Source organism: Perissodus microlepis, chromosome 9, assembly GCF_051167445.1.
Source record: "Perissodus microlepis isolate ML-2025 ecotype Zambia chromosome 9, ASM5116744v1, whole genome shotgun sequence".
Taxonomy (NCBI): domain Eukaryota; kingdom Metazoa; phylum Chordata; class Actinopteri; order Cichliformes; family Cichlidae; genus Perissodus; species Perissodus microlepis.
In genome coordinates, this window is record NC_140469.1 from 30897259 (window position 1) to 30921042 (window position 23784).

General features: G+C 42.3%; 1 protein-coding gene across 2 annotated transcripts in view; it reads right to left on the bottom strand.

Moving 5' to 3' along the window:
• The window catches only part of LOC146380829 (sodium channel protein type 3 subunit alpha-like), a 267758-nt gene that overhangs the window by 193657 nt on the left and 50317 nt on the right, over positions 1 to 23784 (bottom strand). For both annotated transcript variants that reach the window (XM_084939857.1, XM_084939858.1), the window contains exons 2-4: positions 14974 to 15138; positions 14683 to 14826; positions 12797 to 12915 (exon numbers count right to left, since the gene is read on the bottom strand). In XM_084939857.1, coding sequence (XP_084795983.1) covers positions 12797 to 12915; positions 14683 to 14826; positions 14974 to 15096 — 386 coding nt within the window. In that variant the 5' untranslated portion in view covers positions 15097 to 15138. The remainder of the gene's footprint in view (positions 1 to 12796; positions 12916 to 14682; positions 14827 to 14973; positions 15139 to 23784) is intronic.

The window sequence follows — 23784 nt, forward strand, 5'->3', positions numbered from 1 at the left end:
TACTGTATAGCTCTGTGTAAATAATCATTCTGTACATACGATAATTTTTAATCCTACAACTGTTTATAACCTGCATAGTTCACATTTCTGTATAGTTTTTTTATTTCACATTTCTGTATAGTTTTTCATATTTATATCCTGTTCATAGCCTGTACATACTTATAGTTATAGCATATTCATAACATACAGTGTACATTATAATAGACCATAATAGACCCATTTCTGTAATATACTCACATATCTATATTATTGCTAATATATATTGTAATATATCTATATCATGGCTAAAGCACTTCTGGATGGATGCAAACTGCATTTCGTTGCCCTGTACCTGTGACATGTGCAGTGATAATAAAGTTGAATTCTATTCTATTCTAAATGATAGTTCTTGAGTTTGCCCAGTATTTGTCTATGTGTTACAAAGCTGTTGATAAACAGCCTGGATGGGATAAACAGTCAGATATTCTACCTGCAACAACCTTAAATTTGCAAATAGTCTTGTATAGTTTGTTGGCTGGACAGAGGTCGAAATTTAGCACAGAGAACAAAAGAGAACTGCGATAGAGTCAATTTAGTATACTTTTCTGTGATTTTCAGCTCTTAGTCAGTGCGGATAAAAGCAGCAGCTCAAATGTAAAATGGAAATGTCTTCAGTGTGACGCTGGTGATCGAGGAACCGAGGCTTTTATGACTTGTTCCCTCATTGTGAGTCTCTCTGGAGTGTGTCAGCTAAACGCCTGAAATGTAAGTGTAAAAATGTCTCTTTTTGCCACAACATGCCGAAGTGATTTTACATGTGCTGTTTTTTTTAAATGCCTTTCACTGATTTCCCATTAGGGCTTAAATAAAGATGAAGTGAACTGAAAGGCTGTGTCGAGTTAGCATGTGTGTTTCAGCGCTCCCCTCCAATGCCTGCCACATTCAATACAGCAAATTAATATGCCATTAACAGCGGCGATGGGAGAAAAGGCCCACTCTTGTCTAATCATCATATAATGGGGAGCAGTAACTTTCCAAACTGTCAGAAGGCAACAGTACATGTTAAATATCAGCTTCACCTGCCACGTTCAACACGCCGCGCACGATGAGGTGGGAGAGACTTCATGAGACCTCACTCAGCTGTCAATCACAGCTATAAATGAATCATAATTATTGTAATTTGGCAGAAGGAACATACTCCCTGTGTGAAAGCGGCCCAAACTCCAGCTGAAACTTATTTGAGCGGCGGGGTAATTGTTGATTGAGTGCCGGCTGTAATGATGTTGCTGGAGCGTTGTGGCAGGCGGCGAGATAATACTGTTACCAATTGACAAACAACGCAAATGTCCCCTCACCGCCGCCGCCACAGAGCCAGAAGCTAATTATGGGGTAATGATAGACCTGCTGTTATGGACTTCCCAGGCCACCATACCAGTAATATCATTATACCTCCCACACCCACCACGGGATCTGTCTTCCTGTCTATAATCTACCCCGGTTTTATTTTTTCTCTCCTTCTTTCCACATTTGTCCATCTCCACCATTCTTCAGTCATTTTTTCTCTCCTTCAGTTGAGCTGTCCAGTTAAACATATGCCACTGCCTGTCCTAAAGGCTTTTATTTTGAAAGAGGGGCTAGGAAGAGGAAATTCCATGAAACCAAAAGGATAAACTCAGAAGAGTTTCACAGCATGTCTTTTATCCTGTCTTCCTTCTCTCACCCCAACCGGTCACAGCAGATGGCCCCGCCCCTCCCTGAGCCTGGTTCTGCTGGAGGTTTCTTCCTGTTAAAAGGGAGTTTTTCCTTCCCACTGTCGCCAAAGTGCTTGCTCATATGGGGTCATATGATTGTTGGGTTTTTCTCTGTATGTATTATTGTGGGGTCTACCTTACAATATAAAGCACCTTGAGGGGACTGTTGTTGGGATTTAGCACTGTAAAAATACATTTGAATTGAATAGAAGAGAAAAGCAAAACGATCAACTGTCATGATTAAAACAAATCATTAAAAAATTGATGTTTAGGTTGCCTCAAAAGCTAGTATAAAAAAATAAAGGTCCTAACTTTGGTCATAATATATAAGAACAAATCAGAATATTGTTTTTATTGATTTGTTCTCCCAACGTTTTGATAATCATGAAATAAAGAAAATAATTATTCTGATTGATATGAATCACTTTTTCTTTCCAAAACGCAATTCTCCAAAATATAGGGTGAGGATTGGGTTACCAACTATGATGACTTGGACTTCAGAGGTTTAACAGACATGACTTTAAAGCTCACACAAATCCACAACAACAACTCAGCAACAACACACAACAAACACAAAGCTTTGGTTCAACGTGAACACAATTAAAACACAACGGCACTGCAGCTGGTGGCTGCAGAGCAGCTCTGAGTCCCACAGCAATGCCTCATGGGATGCAAAAATCAAATGACTGTCCTCAGGAGCAAGGCCCCATGGGAAATAACACGGTTTGCCTTCAGAAAAACACAATCGCTGTATTCTAATATCACAGCGGTTCATGAGTGTATTTGTGTGTGTGTGTGTCCACCTCAAACAGCAGCTTGTCATAGTGGCGCCACTGTGGTTGGGCACAAATCCAGAACACACTTGATCACACACAAACACTTCTAAAGCACAAACACGTACTAAAACTCCACTTCAGCACCGCAGCTTGTACCCTTACATCGCGCACCTCCTCCACACAACACACACTAATTTTTATTTCATCTCTCAGAACAGCACGCACACACAACGTGGACATCAGCAGCGCCGCACCTCCATCGATGACCTCTTGAACCCACTTATTCCCCTGACAACAGCAGCGTGTCCACCAGCTCAACGTCTCTCAACACCAGCAGCCGCCTCCCACGGTAAAAATAGACGGGTGTGAGGTGAGGATAAGGGGGGTGGGTTGAGTTTTGGGTGTGAAGTAATAGCTGTCATGTTGGCCTGGCGTCTGGGGCCTGAGGCGGACGCCAGCGTGGAGCTGGTGCACGGGCGACGGGCCAAAAACCCACAGCTATAGCCTCTAACTTCGAAAGTCAGTAAAGCGTCCTAAAGTACATCTGGATTCACATTTAATATCAGCCCCTGCACTCAACTAAACAATCTATCCACAATGGAAGCAGTTATCATCTGCAGTCTGAAATTAACTAGATAAAATAAATCATTATGTAGCTGAAAGTGCCTTAGAACTGCTACCCTCCTGATGTCCAGCAGGGGGCGAGTCTTTTGGTATGGAAGTCTATGAGAAAACGAGCCTGCTGCTCAACTTGATCTCTGACCTCAGTGAATGCTCTCCTGATGAGTTTATGGTCTGAATCTGTAGTTGAAAGGCTTATTAAATAAAAAACAAATGTTTCATTTGTAAATTATGATGACATTTAGAGCAGAGAATGCTTAAAGATGGGAGCTTCCTTCAGAGTGTGCCATGTCCTCGGTGTGTCACTCAGTTCCTCTCGTTCATGGCATCGAATGGAAACCAGACAGGATATGACTCATTGTTGCAGTTTAACCCTGACCAACATGAAGCCCAGTTTGATCATACGTGGTACCAACCAGTAAAACCAGTAGGGAAAAAGCTGACTTTCGTGCATCGTTTAGAAGTAAAGGTTCACATCTAATGACGGTATCTTAATTTCAAGGCGATGTTAATTTCATATTACATGTTTTTACAGTCCTCAGTGGAGCTGCAAAACCTTCACATGTAGCTTTATTGTTGCTACCAGCAACCAGCATTAATAATTAATTTGATTGAAAATTTGAAGATATTCAATTCTTCAAAGCAGCTTTCACACTTTGAAAATCTTTCCAGTAGTTTGGATTACACACTTATAGGTGGAGCATGTTTTCCACTCTGGGTTTAAACTCAGATCTGTATAACTAACAGGCCAACATAAACTATACACAACCAAAGTTGGGATTTCTTTGTAACTAACACTAAGGATACATTTTCCTGATCATATCACCTGCTGTTGTTCACTGTAAAGTCATTTAATGTGGTTTAGTTCCATTTTTATGCAAATTAATCATGTGTCTTTTATTTTAATAATCTAGCTATGCAAATATAGTCATAAGAAAGTCATATTCTTTTTTTTCTGACTTGTATCTTCATCCGTTTATTATCTTTTACTCAATCATGTGGATTGAGAGAGTTTTTGTTCTTCTGGTGGCCGTGGAACTGTTACTTTTATCAAGGAACGGGACCGCGGCACATCTCCTACACTCACGGACTGTTTACTCCAGAGATCAGCTGATCGCCCTGATGCCGGCCGGCTCGCTGGCCAGGCCCGCAGAAGTACCAGCTGAAATTTGAAGGAAAACACATCGGGGATGCAGAGGTCAAGGACAGAAGAGAAGAAAGAAGGAGACGGTGAGACAGCGGAGGCTCGAAGCGAGGAGGAGGTATAAACCGTGTCTGCCGTCTATCGTAATGGGAAATGTGCGATCGTTGGCAAATAAAATCGACGAGCTCTCAGCACTGGTACGGAGTTAGAGGGAATACCGAGAGTGTAGCCTGATGTGTTTCACCGAATCATGGATGCACCAGGACATTCCCGACGAGAATGCTTCCGTGGAAGGCTTCCACACTGTTCGGGCGGACAGGGACAGCATCGCTAGCGGTAAGCGGAAAGGAGGTGGGCTTGCTGTTTTAGTTAACAACCGGTGGTGTAACCCTGCCAACATAACAATCAAAGAAAGGATTTGTTGCCCGGACATTGAACTGTGTGCTGTTGGACTCAGGCCGTATTATTTACCCAGGGAATTCTCTCACGTCATCTTGGTGGCTGTTTATGTTCCTCCCTCTGCTAACCCCACAGCTGCGTGTGACACTATCCACTCTGCCATAGCCCGGTTACAGACTCAGCACCCGAGTGCCTTTATTGTGATCTCGGGTGACTTCAACCATGTGTCACTGGACAATACACTACCAACATTCAGACAATATGTGGACTGTCCCACCAGGGGAGAGAAAATTCTAGACCTACTGTATGCTAATGTCAAGGATGCATACAGCTCCTCCTCCCTCCCCCCACTTGGTAGGTCAGATCATAACCTGATTCACCTCACCCCCCGCTATGTGCCAATCGTGAGGAGGGAACCTGTGACCACGAGGAGCGTTAGGAGGTGGTCAGAGGAGGCCTTAGCAGAACTACAGGGCTGTTTCGAGGTGACCAACTGGGAAACACTCTGTGAGCCTCACGCCGAGGACATCAATGGACTTACTGAGTGTATCACAGACTACATAACTTTCTGCACCGACTCCATTGTTCCAGCTCAGACTGTTCATTGTTACCCAAACAACAAGCCGTGGGTGACTAAGGACATCAAAGCCCTCCTCAACAACAAGAAGAGGGCTTTCAGAGGGGGCAATAAAGAGGAGGTGAGGAAGGTCCAGGTGTTACTAAAGGACAAGATCAGAGAGGCTAAGGACAATTACAGGAGGAAGCTGGAGTGGAAACTCCAGCAGAACAGCATGAGAGAGGTGTGGAGGGGCATGAAGACCATCACTGGATTCAGGCCAACCAACAGCAGGGGAGCTGAGGGAGGTGAGAATAGAGCTAACGAGTTGAATCTGTTTTTCAATAGATTCGACACCACAGTGTCTGCTCCCACCCCCACAACCTCACCTGTAGTCAGCCTGGAACCCAGAGCCACACCACTGTGCCAGCCTCTCTCTTCACATGGCGCTGTTGCCTCCTGTGAGATTCCTGACACCCCTCCCCCACCCATCACCTTCACTCAATACCAGGTTGAGATGCAAATGAGGAGACTTCACTCAGGCAAGTCTGCTGGACCAGGCGGAGTGAGTCCCCTCGTCCTCAAGACCTGTGCCCCCCAGCTGTGTGGAGTCTTTCATAAACTGTTTATGCTGAGTCTGAGTCTGCAGAGGGTCCCAGTGATGTGGAAGACATCATGCCTCGTCCCTGTACCAAAGACGCCATGTCCCAGTGGCCCCCAGGATTACAGGCCCGTGGCACTGACCTCCCACATCATGAAGACCCTGGAAAGGCTCATCCTGGACCAGCTGCGACCCATAGTAAGACCACACCTGGATCCCCTTCAGTTCGCTTATCAGCCTCGTCTCGGAACTGAGGACACCATCATCTACCTGCTCAATCGTGTCTACACCCATCTGGACCAGCCGGCGAGCACTGTGAGGGTCATGTTTTTTTACTTTTCTAGTGCTTTCAACACCATCAGGCCGACCCTCCTGGGTGATAAGTTAGCAGCGATGCAGGTGGATGCTTCTCTGGTGTCCTGGATTGTTGATTACCTGACAGGAAGACCACAATATGTACGTCTCCCACAGTGTGTGTCTGACAAGGTGATCAGCAACACAGGGGCACGACAGGGGACTGTCCTCTCCCCCTTCCTCTTCACCCTCTACACCACAGACTTCAGCCACTGCACAGAGACCTCCATCTTCAGAAGTTTTCTGATGACTCTGCGGTGGTTGGATGCATCAGCAGGGATGATGAGACAGAGTACCGGGCTGTGGTCGACTCCTTTGTCACGTGGTGTGAGCAGAATCATCTGCAGCTCAACGTGGCAAAGACCAAGGAACTGATCGTGGACTTCAGGAAGACCAGGAAACACTTGACCCCTGTTTCAATCCAGGGGGTCAGTGCTGACATTGTGGAGGACTATAAATACCTTGGAGTTCACATTGACAATAAACTGGACTGGGCTAAAAACACCACAGCACTTTACAGGAAGGGCCAGAGTCGTCTCTATTTTTTGAGGCGACTGAGGTCCTTCAACATCTGCCAGAAAATGCTCAGGATTTTCTACGAGTCTGTTGTGGCCAGTGCGATCCTCTATGCTGTTGCATGCTGGGGGAGCAGGCTGAGGGTAGCAGATGCCAACAGACTTAATAAACTAATCCGTAAGGCCAGTAATGTTGTGGGGATGGAGCTGGACTCCCTCAAGGTGGTGTCGGAGAGGCGGATGCTGTCCAAGATAAAGACAATGTTGGATAACACCTCCCACCCACTCCATGACATGCTGGTCAGTCACAGGAGCTCGTTCAGTGAGAGACTGAGATTACCGAAAAGCACCACTGAACGACACAGGAAATCTTTCCTGCCTGTGGCTCCCTGTACAACGCATCCACTTAACACACTGGTTACTGCTACAACTACACGTTTCTTTTCCAGCTATTTATTAATGAGTGACTTATGTATGTATATATATGTATATATTGTACTATTCTTAGTTAGCGTATTGTCTGTCTTGTCTTAATGTTGGTTTATAATGGAGCACTGTAATAAAAAATAATTTCCCCCAGGGATTAATAAAGTATTCTGATTCTGATTCTGATTCTGATATAGCAGCCACACACAAAAAATACAACTTAGACTTTATTGTAACAGCAAACTGGGAAAGTTAAACTGAGACATCTTCACCCTTCAGAGGCTGGATCGAGTGATTTGTGTGCTTAAAAAATGTTATCATAATTGCTGCCATAAAGTTCCTGTCAGTAACTATGATTAATGAACCAATCATTTCTCTCTGTGGAGAGCCAGCTGGTTTCTGTAGCGTCTATAGAAACAATGAAAGTGACCCTTACATTGGGGAGGGGGTGGGGTCAACAATTGATCTGAAGTGACTCTTACCACTAAACCACACCACCAAACCAGCCCCACCTACAGAACAACACCGTCACCCTTGACCCCTCACCGCAGAAGTCAAGGCTTCAGGCCTGAATCGTTCTCTTCGCCGCACATGAAGTCGCACATTTGCCGAGTGTATGCAGAACGATGACTCATCGCCTTTTTTCCCCAGGTTTTTGTAAACCAGCGCGTCTGCAGTTTGGAAACCACTGAACTCGAAATGTGCATTTGCTTTCATAACGACAGCCTCATGCTGACCCTGTTCCTCGAATGGCCTCTTGAGTGTGGCCGCAAAAGTTAGTCAATACCACAATACAGTATCGCCAAGTTGGAGCTTACAGATCCTAAAACTGAAGTGACTTAATTCTGCATTCTTGTTAATTGCCAGCAGGGGGCGACTCCTCAGAAAATTAGCCTACTTCTCACTTCCTGTAACCTCAAGGAAACTGTTTTCTTTTGATTTTACGAGCTCAGTATTTGTAAACACAACATTATGTTTTAGGCGGTTATTTTGTCAAAAAGGAAACAATATTCCATCAGCCAATGAGCATTCAGTGTTCAGTCTGCATTTCCAGTTCAAACACCAGGATGGTGACGGTGAAAACTCCTAGCTTAAATTGTCCCGGAATACAGATGCTATGAAAGACGAATGCGTTTATTTTATTTGTTGCCTTAAAGTCTTTTTAAACCCGCTCCAGTTTTTATGGAGGTTTGCTTGTTTGTCACATAATTTTGCTCAGCAATGGATCTGTGATGTAATGAATCTGTGTTACGGTTCTAGGTCATTTCATTCAGTTCCTTATGTTTTAGTATTCTTCTGTATTATGACTTCTGATTCTTTTGTTATCTTGTTTTGAATATTATATCCTATGTTTTAATTTATTCTGGTTTAGGGTTTTGTTCTTAGGTTTTGTGTCTTGTGCCCTCGTGTTTAGTGTAGATTTAGTTTGGTGTCAAGTCTGCGTCCTTGTGAATTGTTTCCTGTTTTATTGTGAAGGTCCGTGTCTTATGTGAGTGTATTCAGTTTTGCTTCCCTTGTCTCGTCTTGTCGATTACTTCCAGCTGTGTTCCCCACCTGTGTGTAATCTCCTTGTGTTCTTCTGTGTGTATTTAAGTCGTGTCTACTCGTGTGCTGGTCACTGGTCTGTCTGCGTATCCACTGTGTGTTCACCCTGCTGTCCACCTTCATGTGCCTTTGTTCACCCTCCTTCGTGTTCATGTTTGCTGTTCTGTAGTTTAGTTTGTCCCAGTTTAGGTTACCTTTAGTTCCGTTCCACCATTTTCACCTTGTGTTTACTCTGCAATAAACCACCTTGGCATCTTTGCAAGTGCCTGTGCTTGGATCCTCATTTATTTCCTCCACACGGCTCACCCCGTTAGCCGTGACAATCTGAATGTGAAATCTGAATTTGACCTGATGCAGCCACACTGATGTCACCCACTATAGTTTCTTAAGTCCTGTTGTGAATGCTGGAGTTTTGTATTACTCATATTTCCCATCAATACGAGAGATGGGCGGGTCTGACTGAGAAATCAAGTGCTCATTGGCTGATCCCAGATAATCCTCTTTCCTGAACCTTAAAATAATAAAATTTATAAAAATGGGTTTATTTTTTCCTTCAATATGACCCAAAATGAGCGACTGAGGTGACAAACTGAGCAGTTTACAGAGTTCAAGTCAGGGAAAGGCTTTTGTGTAGACTTTATAGTCTTTCTCAAACTGCAGGCATCGCCCCCTGGTGGCTACTGAAAGAATTCAGTTTTAAGACCCAGAAGCTCCATCTATCTTCCTGCTGAAAGCAGCTGAGCCGGAAGCTGACAGTGACGCTCGTCACATAAATGCCCCCTTTTCAGAGTCACTTAGACCTTTTCCTCATGACAGCTTGTAACAAAATCAGGATCAGCTGGGTGTGCACACTCCACAGAGCATGAATGGATGGTAACTGCTCAATTACAACAGGCAGAGCACCTGTGTGGAAACACCTGCATTCATTGTGTTTTTTTTAATTCATTAATTTATTCAGATTTTCCTTTAATTTGTCACATGTATATATACAATATGTATATTTCTGATATTTTTTCACCACTTCTTAATTTTTAAATCCAGACTACACTCAGGCTTGCCTACAGGTGTTAAGAAACCACAACAAGCAAACATATTAAGAGCTCCTGACAGGCTATAAGTCAAAGGTCAAAGGTCGACACTCCTCCAGGAACAAACTCAGAGATTTGGTCAGCAGAGAGATTATAGTCACAATATTTCTGTGTGTGTGTGTCCCTGTAATGCCTGTATATTCACCTGTGTTTTTGTGTGTGCATGTGTGTGCATGTGTGCCACCTTGATGAAGGCTGTGCAGTATTTACTGGCCATGTTTACGGCTCACCAGACAGCTCAAGATGATACCTGGCTCAGAAATACGACCGACAGTACGAGCCCTCTGATTCTGTCTCTCTCTCTCTCTCTCACACACACACACACACACACACACACACACACACACACACAGTCAGTTGACATGATCGCTTAATATGCTGTCATTACTGTGCGTGTGCCTGGAGACCGTCCAGCTGTGGGACCCAGTATAAACTCACCACTGGAGGATGTAAAGAGACGTCTGCCTGTGTAAAGCAGCCAAACAACGATTACACCGTTAATGTCTCCTACAAATATCTGATGACTATTGGTATGCAGACCTGTAATGTCTTGCATAAATATATTCTGATAAGAGTGATGCTATTTTATGTATTTTTATCAAATAAAAAGTATTTTTATTTCACATTAATAATTTACATTTGTTTAACTTTTTTGCATAAAACGCTGAACAGTCGCTTTATTTTTGTTTTTCTGCTTCCATTTTCTTATAATGAGAAAAGATCTAATCTGTGAAATTAAAGAGTTTTGAGCACAGAAATGCAGGAATTGGCCTTTAGCTGAATGAGTCAAGGTATTCACTTTATTCATAAAAGGCATCCCCTGACTGTTTACAGCCAGATCTGATTTGTTAAGAATCAGCTTAACACAGACTTTGTGTAGACCGACCCGTTTAGCCCAGGATCATCTTAGCAGTTTGAAGATAGACGTCACTTTTGGACCAGCTAGCTGGCTTGGCTAGCAAAAAGCATCTGCTTTTAACTGATATTAATGAGGATGGCAGTCTTTAACTAACCTCGCTGAAAAACAAATCATCTGAACTACCGACAGCAAACACTTGCTTAGTTTAACTTTACAAATCTGTGAGTTAAGCTAACAGATATTTTAATCGTACGCAACTTTGATTACAGTGAAATATGGAACATTTTTGAAAGCTATGAGAACCTTAGTGCCTTAATTAACAAGATACGTTTACTAACACAACTGGAGTATTCAAATGTAAGCTTTACTCTACTGTCAGGGAAGTATCCACACCTGGAACCATGGGGGTGGCACAGTCCCCCACCTACCACACGCAGCAACCTCCGCTCCTTTCAAACATATGATTAGCTGGTGCTGCCCCACCAAATGATCCCCTACACCAGCGGTCCCCAACCTTTTTTGCGCCACGGACCGGTTTATGCCCGACAATATTTTCACGGACCGGCCTTTAAGGTGTCGCGGATAAATACAACAAAATAAAACTAGTACCGGTACCGAAAAAAAGAAAATTTATTCATAACACACGTGAAAAGACCCAGGAAAACAGAGTAAACGATAAAAACGATAACAAAATAACGCTGAAAACCGATAAAAACCCTGAAAACTATACATTTCACACCTGAGCCTCAACTCTCGCGGCCCGGCACCAAACGACTCACGGTCCGAGGCCCGGGGGTTGGGGACCGCTGCCCTACACCATTACACCAGAGCATGAATAGGACCGTTAGGAATCAGAGTACATTTACTTGAGTATTTTACTGACATTAAATATTTTCTAAGACAGAAAAATCAAGTGAGTAGTACGGTTGTGTTCACAGTGACTGTTTCCAGAGGAGCTGCCCTCTTCTGGCCAGAGAGAGGAACTTATCGAACTGTTAAATACGTTTCATATGTTTCCAGCAGGTATGCAGAATAATGAGTTTTGATTTACAGTGAAAGCGTGTTAGCATTAGGTCTGCTATCCTTCAACATAACATAAGCTGAGCAGTTAGCATGCCACCCATCACACAGACTTTGTGTACGTTCACCTGTCACCACAGAGCTGGACCTTTAAACCTTTATCTCACACCTCTTCAGTTAACATACAGCATCATTAATCCGGCTGTGTGCCAGGCCCACATGCATACACGGTGTGTATACATAGATTTACAGGATCTTGACTTTTTGTGGTGCCAACCAATCAGCACATTCAACGAACACCAGGAAGCTGTCCCCCGTCTTTTATCTTTAAGGACCTTAGATGTACTGCTGTACAATCAATGCTCACATAACTGCCCTAGCAAATTCTGTAAAAAGCAGGAGCATAATAAATAATTATCATCATCAGTGCGACTGGGATTGTTATTGTGATCAGCTCACGCGTTCTCGTACCTCTAAAATAAGGAAACAATGACAAATCCTAATACTGCTCAACAACCTGAAATCCAATACTACCAATAAATACTCACATATAACAATTAATCATTAAAATCCTTATCTAATTTATCTATTTGTTTGTTTGTGGTGTGACTGGACTTTGTTTAAGAAAAGCAGCAGAGACTAAAACATCACGTTCAAATTCTCTTGGAGCCTACATTTCCCATGATGCAACCTTGTCTTAGACCCTCCTGCCCTTTAAACTTGACTTTTAGTTTATATTAATATTTATTTTCTGATAAATTTGAATATTTTCTGATTTTAATTTGAATATTTTCTGATAAGAATGAAGCTAAGCTTTTCTAACCCTCTAATCTTTACTTGTGAAACTGTGCGTGATGGTCTCTTTATACGGGACTGCGTGTTGATGGTTGTGATCAAAATAAAACAGTATCCGAGATATTGCTGCCCCGTCAGTCACAATGAGACGCAGTGAAGCACAGACGAAGGCAAAACAACAACCACAACAACTGCTTCTGTTGCCGTCAGGGTGGCCTGGCTTCTCTCACACAGCATCCTTCAGCACACCCTGAAAGCACTGGAGGCTCCTCTGTAACTGACCCCTGACCCCCACCCGCAGCCATTTCTCTGCAGATCATAAGGCAAGTACAGACAGTAGCAGCAGAGTTTGTGTACTTAAGGATATGAGTGCACGAGGATCTTGATGGCGAGTCTCCGGATAGGGTGGAAGGGGCTGAAGATGTAGAGGGCGGATGTGGCACTGAAACGGAAGATGGCCTTCCCTTTGTTCAGGACTATGAACGTCTGCAGGAGAACCAGACAGAAAAATACATAAATACACAGATTTTATTAATAATGCACTGTGCTGCCAAAAAAGGCACTAAAGCAGTGAACCAGGGAGCCAAGGCCTCCATTTTTATTCCTTAGAATTTATTTCTAAATAATATGGGTGCTGTGTCTTGGGTTTGTGGTTTTAGGTGGGTAAACTGTTCATCTCTATGGCTTTAAGATTTTTTCATGTGTAATCTTTCTGTAAATAATGAAGCTTATGCTTCTTCCTGCTCCTTTTTGAACATGAACGTTATTTGGAGTTGTGGTTGCTCGTTTTCCTTTTGTTTTGCTTTGTTCATTTGTCTCTTTTAATTCTATTTTGTTGTACTTTTTCAACATGTTCAAAATAAAGATTCAATCAATCAATCAATCAAAGTGATTAATCTACTTTAAATTATTTACGTTCTCTGAAATGTAACAAACCATAAGATCTGATACATGTAGTATTTTCTATAACAGTAGATTTGCAGTTTAGTTTACATAAATTTTGAGAATAGTATGTAGATTGTTCCTGGCAGGCTCTACTGGAGGCTGGCTCCAGGAGTTAGTCAGTCCCAAAGACTGAATAAGACCTGGACGAGCCACCGTCTGGTTTGGAGATCTGTGGCCAATGCTAACAGTCTTAGCTAGAGAAAAGCATATTGGCTAATTAGTGCTAAATAATGCTACAGCTACATCTACAGAGAGAAAACAGTGGCTGGCAACTGCAGAAAAACCAAAATAATCAAAGCCATGTGGAATAAACGTTTAAGCTAAATGACTTTAAATCCTTTAAAGCAACTTTCACCAAGACACCAATAAAGTGGCAACAGGATGAAGTCGGTCTGCTATCAGTGTGTTTCCATCAGTTTGTTATTGAAGGGGGTTAAGTTGGCAAATATACATGCAATCAGTTTGTGATAAAAACATGTTTAACTGTGAAAAACTGGCAAAAATCACAAAACTGTGCGAAGTGTTGCAAAATCTTAAAATATACATACAAAAAACAATTCACATTAGCTACTCACAACCAGAACTTCAGATCTGAGACAGGTTATTTTCTGAGCCTCCTCCTGAGGGACTCAGAAAATAACCAGAACCAACCAATTGAGAACTATTTCAAAGAGATGCATTGCAGATGAGTTGTGCTCATCGGTGCAGATTGACTCCGACCGACTGAAACATGTTGGAGTCTGTTAGACAGCAGTTATTTCCAAACCTTCGCCAATCTGTCTGAGAGCTTTTCTGTCCCAGAATCAGGAAAAATTCAATGCAATCACTGAAAAATCACCAACTTTTCCCAATCACAGGGAGGCTATCGTCCTAGAGTGTCTGCGCCATCGCAGACTAAAAAGTAATAGAAATCCACTCACCAAAACCAAAGCACGGACTTCTGGGATGGTTTGTATCTCACATCAACCCACGATATTAATCAGATAACTTATCAAATATAACTAAAAAAAAGAATAAAAAATGGCTTCCACCTGCTTCCTTGTGGAATCGATGAGCTTTGACTAAATATTTTTGGTTACATGAAGTCTGAAGTCAGCTGATTTGTCCTATTTACATGGTTAAGTCTCCACAATATTACCATGTAAACAGATTTGTGAGCAATCCAGGACACACACACACACACGCGCACACACACACACACACTAGGTAACTCTCCTGTGGTCCTCAGAGAATCTTCCAGGGATCCTCTCCAACAGCGGAGAAGGTACATCCAGAAACACACACACACTTTCTCTCTGGGTGACCTACCCTCTTGTCTTTGAAGTAGTATGGGTCGATGTCTTCCAGTGGAACGCCCACCAGATGAGATGGGATGTCAGCGAAGATGCGTGGCAGCTGTTTTCCTGCCTCCAGATCGGGCCGGGGCCGGGGGAGCTCCACGTCGCCCAGGTCCTGACGCACACACAGACACACAAACCATATCTGAAATATCTCACATCTGTCTGCTTATAACGGCTCACTTCTTTATTTCCACGTTTACCCTCCAGCATCTTGTTGTGCTTGTGTGAGCTGTGTGTGTGTGTGTTTGTTTTGACACACCTCCTGGTAGTGTTTGTTGCGTCGGGCCTCCTCCTGGGCGATGCGCTGCTCGATGGCCGCCAGGGAGTCCGGCGTGAAGCGCTGAAAGCTCTCTGGTCCCATTGGAAACACACAGCCAGCCATCTTCTCATCCTGATCCTGCTGCTGACTGGCCCAGTATACCAGCTGCACACACACACACACACACACACACACACACACACACACACACACACACACACACACACACACACACACACACACACAGAGGACAGAGGTTAGCTATGAAAAATGACTTCCTACTTTAACCTTCCAGTTTGAACATAGTAATCTAATCTAATCCCACAACCTGCTGAATCAAACAGAACACACTTCAACACACTGTCACCAAATCCCAGCGGAGCTGCTGCTGCTGGAAACTCGTTCATCAAGTCACAGGAAAAAGAAATGCAAAGAATTGTAGCAGTTCAGTAAATCAAAATATAAATCGATCCAGTTGTGCTGTATACGATTATGTTTAAACTTAACAAAATTTAAACCAGTGCATGTTTGCAAACATCAAAAATATAGAGATGACACACGAAGTATTTCAGATATTTCTGACACATTTCATTGTTGAGTCCTCTCCAAAGTTTACAAAAGCTTTAATGGTTTTAATAATTATAAGCAGCATGGCAGCTTCAACTTTACAGCAGGATTATTATGATGATTGTTATTTTTAGCTTTTGTATGAAAATATGAACTGAACAAAACTGCGAGTGCTGAAATTAAACCAGAGCCCAAATCAAAATCTGCTGACGTTTCACAAATAGTCAGAAAAAAACAGCTGACTGACCACCAGAAAAACATCCTCGTGTTGTGTTATGAGTCATAATGTTTCCCAATATTAACGACTATGAATCTCAGAGCAGCTGTTTGTAAAGAAGTCACTGAGCATGCTCAACATCCAGCTTACTGTGTTTGCCACTGTGGGATTAATCACCTTAATTTTGACGTGGACATAATTTTATTTTCACATCTGTCCATTTCAGCTTCACTTTAAAAAAAGTAATTGGTGACATTTGCAAAGCATAAACTTGCCGAGCACATTACAATTAAGGACTACAACGCTGTAACTTCCATATTTTATGGTAATAGAGCTGCGAAATGCGTCAGTGCTGATGCAGAGACTTTAGTAAAGAAGTCAAATAAAAGCGGCCTCCTTCTTTAGGTCAAAACTGATGATAGAAAACACTTGTTGAGTATATTTTGAATCCTCGAGTCATGAGCTGACGAGCGTTTGATTTGAGTGCCAGGAGTGTCTATGGGCATCGGGACAGAGCTGTGATTGAACGGCCTCGTCGCTCGCAGGATGATTACGTCCTCTGAAACGGCGTTCTGCCACTCAGGACAACCCCAGCTTCACCTCGCTCATCATTGAGCAGCCGCTCGGGCCCTTTGAAAGGGCAGCAATCAGCCTGAAAAACTCTCCACGATCGACTCCAACCTGATGAAGCTCAATCACACCTGCCCCCCTCCCACTCTGCTTGACACCTCTGCGATGTCAACAGCTGCACAAGGTGTTTTACAAATAACCAGATGACACTACTGCATGGAACACCGAGTCAACGGGAGCACAATTTTCGATTTTGATCCGTTTTACATATTTAGTCCAGGTAACTGCTCATTTTTCCCTTTCTACATGATGGTGGCCTGTTTCCATGAAGATACAATCCCAGTTTGGGATGGAAGAACCGGACTGGTCTGCACAGAGCGCCAACCTCAGCTCTATCAAACACGCCAACTGATGGCTGAACAAAGGCACCAGACCTCATTAACAGGCTGCATGGAGGCGAATCCTCGATGAAGAAGAAAGAAAGCCAGAGTCCAATCCCCTCCCCATCAATCAATAAATCAATCAAATACTTTATTGATCCCTGATGGAGCCATTCACGGCAAGCAAGGACAGCAGCACATTAAACAATTAACTCACAGACAGCACACAGACGAAGCTAATTTACACTGAAGGCCTTTAGATTGAGAAGCAGCAGCGTTCTTAGGGACGTTATTTCATTCCTTCATCACTGCAGAGAAGAAGCCACGCATGTTTTACAGTAATATGTAAAATAATTAAAGCTAAATATTATTACGCAGTCAACGAAGGAGGAGGCATTACATAAATATAGATAAGTATCCTCCTTTCTGATCCAGAGGAGTCTGCAGGTCTGCCAACCTCTACTTGTTATTGGTCACAGGGGGAAAGGACCCAAACAAAGGACACAGGATGTCAGAGCCAGGTTTTAATTTCTATTACAATCCTGCCTGTTAATGATTAATGAAAACAAGATAATCAGGACTGCTCCATGTAGCTACCACACAGGTCTTATTGCACACATCTGCACCCACACACACAGCTGCCCTTTCCAAGGGACGCGCCACAAGTCTCGGCCTATCTCCCAGACAAACTCCAGCATTTATAATAATGCGTTTTGCCATAACTGAGCTCCCCTATAGGAGGAAAACATATTAAAACAGAGAAAAGAAACATCAGATATAGACTGAAGAAAGTCAGTGAGGCAAAAAAAAAAAAAACAGGGGGAAAGAGGGGAAAAACAAAGAAGACAAGGTCCTTGAAATAGACAAAGTAGGACTGAATGATGAAAAATGTGTAACAGGAATATATAACAGGAAAACTCTTTTTGGCTCTTTTGGGGCTTTAAAAAAGTCTGTTCAGGCAATAGCATCCATGTGATTGGTGAAACGAAATCTTTGGGTTTCTCTTTTCGCCCTTCATCCACCTCACCAACTTATTTGAAGTATACATTTGTATTTGATCCTACTTATTTTTCCAGCCATACACACATTAAAAGTATGTTTAATAAAACAGATCAAATTCATCTTGTTTATAGTTTAGTTGTAAGCTGAAACAAGTGCAGTGAAGTCTGCACGAGTCCACCGGGCCTGCCCAGGGACTAATGTGCAGGTTGGAGAGGACTGTTTTCTGCAAGAAGGTCACTGTGGTGCAGTTAATATTGAAAGGAAGCTAAAGACAAGAAAACACACTCACACATGCATAGAAAGCATGCTATTTGTGTGGTGTTTTGTTTCCATGTATAGAGTCTGATAATTATGGGAAGTTGAGATAATGAAGTGCAGACCAACAATAGTCTCATTAAACTCAGAAACGGGGCAATCGAGTATAGGGTTACACTGAAGGAGAGAAAGAGAGAGACGGACTATAGGATTACACTGAGAGTTTCAAGAGAGCAAGACTGACAAAGTGTGAGTGTGTAACAGGTCTGTGTGTGTGTGTGTGTGTGTGTGTGTGTGTGTGTGTGTGTGTGTGTCCAGACCATCTGCCTTGGATCCTAATTGAATGATTAGACAGCCCTCGTTTTTCAACCCTTCATGCATTTATTCTTCACAGCTCCCAAATCTGATTTCTGAAGAGTGTGTGTGTGTGTGTGTGTGTGTGTGTGTGTGTGTGTGTGTGTGTGTACGTGCATTCACGTGTGTGTGTCCACATCAAAGGAAGATCTAGCTCTGTTTTCCTCTTATCAAAAGCTGTCATCCACTCAGTCTCTCTCACACACACACGTGCCCCAACTACAGTAGGTCCCGATGAGCTGCTTGGTCCTGGTTTCCATTTGACTCCATCACTTGGTCACGTACACGTTTATTGGTATCATGAGATTTGTTGGCCCTCCCAGCTGAAACAATAAAATTCCCCAAGTTGAGTTAGGAAAGATCAGCGACACTGAAAGATGACAAAAAGGCTGGAAAAGCAAATAAATCTTAAGTTTTTCTTCTCAAACAGGTCTCACAAGAAAACCAGAAATCATCACGAAAAAGGACCCAAAGTTGTCTCATGTTCATGGAGGCAAATGAATCCTTTTTATTCGTCACAGTCAGCAGGAATTTGTAAGAAATCTGTTTGTATAAGAAGTAACTTTTGTGTCTGCAGGAGCCTTGTTGCACAGACAAAGCAGGGACACGCTACAATGGAAACCCAAACCAGCTTTTTCTAAACCTAACACAATCATATTCATTGTCCTTGAATGTTTACAGGAAAACAGTGATGCATTTCAAAGTTAGAGGAATACTGTTGACCGGACCACAGGAATTGGCAGCCAGTAACTCCATGAAGAACCTTAACCCACACAAGCCACTACCTTAACCCTTTAAGACCTACCATAGAACCAAGGCCGCCAGAGCTTTAGGGAGCATTTCAAGTTGCTATACATCAATACAACTGTTATAGCCCACATTTTAATAATATGTCTGCATTAAGTCCATAGTAACGACATAAATTGCAAAAAAGTGCAATAAACTACAAAAATATTGAAAATCGTTTTTGGGGGGTTTTTTTACATATATTTCTACTTGGAAAAATTTAAGAGGTTTATCCGTCAAAACTTTAAGTTTAACTTTAACTTTAAAAAGTTGCAAAAAATAGTTTACAACAACAGGAAATTTATTTTGAGTGTCTTCATAGTTTTATTTTTGAGATACACCAATTTTTATATACTGCAGGAAAAAACGAAAAACAGTCTTATGATGCAAATTTGCAAAGAAAACAGCACGTGCATCAAAATAAACTATTTTAATCAGTGCAATTTGAGTTCTAAGCATCCCAGAAACTATTCAAAAAAGCATAAAGTCAAACATGACTTATAAAAACACCAGTATAGGCTTTTAAGGCCTACAAGTAAAAAACTACATTTTCCGCAAAAATGACGTCACTTCCGGTTTCGGGCAGGTCATGGCGGACATGTGATCGTTCGCGCTGACGTCTGTTTCAATGTGGGAAGTGTTACGAACAGCTGATCGGATCGGCAAAGTATGTTTCTGGAATATTATGTTTTTGTTCCTGCAAGGGCTTTTTATGCAGTTTTTGCAAAGCTATATGTGGCAGGAAACCGTGACCTAGGACAAGCTGATGGCATAAGATGTAAGTACAACTCCTCAGGTTTCATAGGCAAAAAAAATTATTGCGCTAGCTTATGTGGTTCCGGTTCTACAGGGATTTAAAAATAGTTACGCAAAACGGAGCGTGCCCGCTCCGACAGGCTTTAAAGGGTTAAATACATACATACAAACAGCTTCAGTGTCCACCATCCATAAACCCTCAGCTAAAGCAATGTGGGACAAGCAAATCAGTGTCTTTGTTTACAGGGCTTAACCTTCAAGCCTACCCTAACCTAAGCGAGATAAGATGGAGCTCTGCAGTAATACAAGTCTACCAGACCAACGTGGCGAAGAGCAAGTCGATCTCAGTTCTGGTCATTAGCTCACAGTAGTGACCAAAAAAACGAGAATGTGATTCGGCTGTAGTGGAGCTAATTTATGCCAAAAAGGCCCTGATGATTGTGGCCACACATCTAATAAGGATATATCCTGGCAACTTTCTCTTGGAGGAAGGAAGTCCTGTTGTAGACCAAGAGTTTCATGGAGGGATCAGCTGACTGCTGAGTGTATCATGTTGCAATCAGGATGAATTATAAAACACATCTTGGGAAGAAAAGATTTGAATGGTATAATTAACTTGCTACCTCTACAGCCTAATTCCAGATCAGCCATAAAAGATGGATGGATGTCACTTTAGCTCCTCTCTCTTTGACCAGCAGGCTGTGGGGGCTTATTTGCCTGAGATAACAGTATGGGAGATACCCTCTTTCTATGCCATCAGCTCCATTAGAAGAAATAGCTGCTCTAAACTGAGCAGTTAGAGAAGGATGACCGCTGAGTTCTTGGTTCACTATACATTGACCTCAATATTTAAAATTCTGGCCATGTTTGATATGAGCATCCACTACTGGAACAGAAAATATATACACATTAAATAAGGTAAATGCTGCCAGGGCCAGATTAAATGTCTACAGTCTGAATCGTGTCTGAAAAAATACGACGCATGCCTACAATCTCACTGCATTCAGCCTGTAATCTTATCTCGGACACCTCACTGGCAGCTCCTAATTTTAACCACGTTGTGAATGAAAGCTGTCAGACGCATGTGTTTTATGAATGATTCATAACTCTAAATTACATCAAGAGAGGCCTAAAATGTTCCTGTCCCTGAGTCACACAGCTTTCTGAGGACCTTTTAAGACCACAAGATTGTCAGAAGGTTGCTGGAAACAAACTCCTACATTTATTGTACCTAATTTATAATCAGAGGAACATTCAGCTCTGAAATTACCAGCCAGGGGAACCATTACAACCCAGTGACTGGTCAAACTTGACTTTTAGTACATTTTAGTAATGGTGCCTAAGAAGAAAAGACCAAATACCACTTCCGTCTGACATTTAAATGCATTATAATGTTCTTTACTCTTTGATTTCTATCGTCTCTTATATTTCAGCACCCTGTTACGCCTTCTTTTTTTACCATTGTCTTTTCTTTAACAACTTCCTGTTTGACTTCTTCATAGTCTTGGACCTGCCTATACCCTTTCCCTTCTGTCTGTTTTCCTTTACTACCTCCTCCCATGTCCTTTCACGTTCTGGAAAAAGATGCAGGGTGCACGGGCATGAGACAGATGAGCCAACACAGTAAAAGTCCTACAAGCTGATCTTCTGATCTTTCAAGGCTTCTGGCCATTTTTCCAGGCACTTCTCTCAAAGAATGCTCTAATTGGCATCACCTGAAAATATTTCTTCAGAGTCAGACAGAGTCATATATTTAATGTTACCCTTCTTTCAGACACTAATCAGCCTCCATACTGCTTCCAGCAGCTTCAGGCTAAACCACAATGAACTGCTACAAACTTCAAATGGCTGAACAGATGATTACAGATCCGTTGCTCTGCAGAGCTTCAACTGTGTTTCGTGCTTTTAATTATGTTCCCTGCTCATTGTGTCTTTGCATTGTTGTTTACTACTAATTCTTTTGCAGCTCCTCACTACAGCAAGACCTTTAGGTTTCAGGAAATGCTGAACCAACTAATGCTTAATGCCGATACTGCATGCTGCAATCCCCTTAATAAGTGATGACGTGTCGGCCGCGTGTTGGATGAGGCTCTCATCCTGTTAGCACGCTGCAGTGCGGACCTTAACCTTAAGATCAGGACTTTTTCGTAGCAAGAAATCGTGCACTAATCTCGTCTTATGGTTGGATAATCTCTGACGTTATTTTGACTTCAATTTGGTTGGTTTTCAGTATTTTACATCATGGAACCTGATAGCACATTATATGTCAACCAGTCTGACTTTACCACTGCCTATACTGACTATGCTGCTGTTTGGAGGGTTGGTAAAGTCTTTCAGGCTACGTCCACGCGTACACGGGTATTTTTGAAAACTGAGATTTTCCGTTTTCGTTTTAAAAAATAATCCCGTCCACACGTAAACGCAGAAATGAAGGAAAAAGCTGCTAGGAACATGCCAAAGCAACAGGTGGCGATATATTGCTAACCGTGTAGAAATGTTGGAAGCCTCGGTGGGAAATAGTAAACAAAGCTGGGGCATGGAAGCAGAACCGAGTCGTATGTGTGGAGGGACAGTAACTGTGTGTGTATATGTAAGCATTTAAACACTGCAGAGAGAACAATTAACAGTAACAGTATTGTAGAAATTCATTTCACCGAAACAATAACGTGGCGCAGTGTGACGTCAAAAAATGCGCACACCTTTGACACTGCGTTTTCTCCGTTTTCTCCGTTTTTCTCATCCACACGTAAATGCAAAAACTGAGTTTTCAAAAATATCCACCCTGGCCGGAGTTTTTAAAAATCTCCGTTTTCAGTGACCAAAAACGCCGTTTACGTGTGGACGAAAGGTGCAAACGCAAAGAAAAATCTGCGTTTTCAAAAATACCCGGGTACGTGTGGACATAGCCTCAGTCTCCTGAGTTCTGCATTTTTGAGTGTTTTTTTTAGGAATTATCAGTCAGAATATGGAACATCATCTTTAGATTGAGACTAGCTATCTGACCACCTTCGTAAATACTCTTTTTCATGGATGCCTTGATGTTAAACTTTATTGCAATCATGTTTTTTTTTTTAACTGTCAGTGGTGCCACAGAGTTTTGTTGCTTTTGGAAAAGAAAGGAGCATTTGGATCTAGAAATGTTATCCACTTAAGAGGTGAATAACGCAACAAAGATCGCTTTTCTTATGCTAATAATAATTAACATATTTCCTACTGGGGACAGCTGGGCTGTGTTGGTGGGTTTCCTCCAACAATTAAAAGTCATCCTCCTCTGCAAAGTCAGTAAGTCTAGAAAATTGCTAAATATATGTGCATATAGAACATGAAAATAAAAATGCTTCAGTTTAAAGTCCGTTTTTGTATCCTTATTTTAAGTTTCAGTATTATCAACCAGACATTTAAACCTCTGTGAGCCAAAAACCACAAGGGTGCAAAGTAACTTGGAGAGTACAACCACAGCAACAAGCTGTTTCACCTCTGAAGCTAGACTGAGGACTGCACATTAGCATTCGGCTGCCTTGCTCAAGAACAATCTGAGGCTTTAATTCTGCACAACATGAAACAACAGCAGAGGGGGTTTTTTTTACTACAGACACCAAAAGTGAAGATGTTATGAAACAGGAAGACGGGGGAGACTGGATGAATTTCTGGGTCACCACGCCAACACAGACAACCAAACAAGCGTCGCCCTCAGGAAGGACACACACGCACACACACGCACGCATGCAAATATGCACGAGGAAAGTCACATTCAAGCACAAACATGCAAACAAGCTTCACAACTTTTACATTAGGGCTGAAACATTAATAAACCTGCAGCTACAAAACACCTCCAGTTCATTTCCTACATATTTATCAATCAGACCATTATAAAGAATTATAAATGCCGCGTGCAAAGCAGAGGCTTTATGAACAATCTTACAT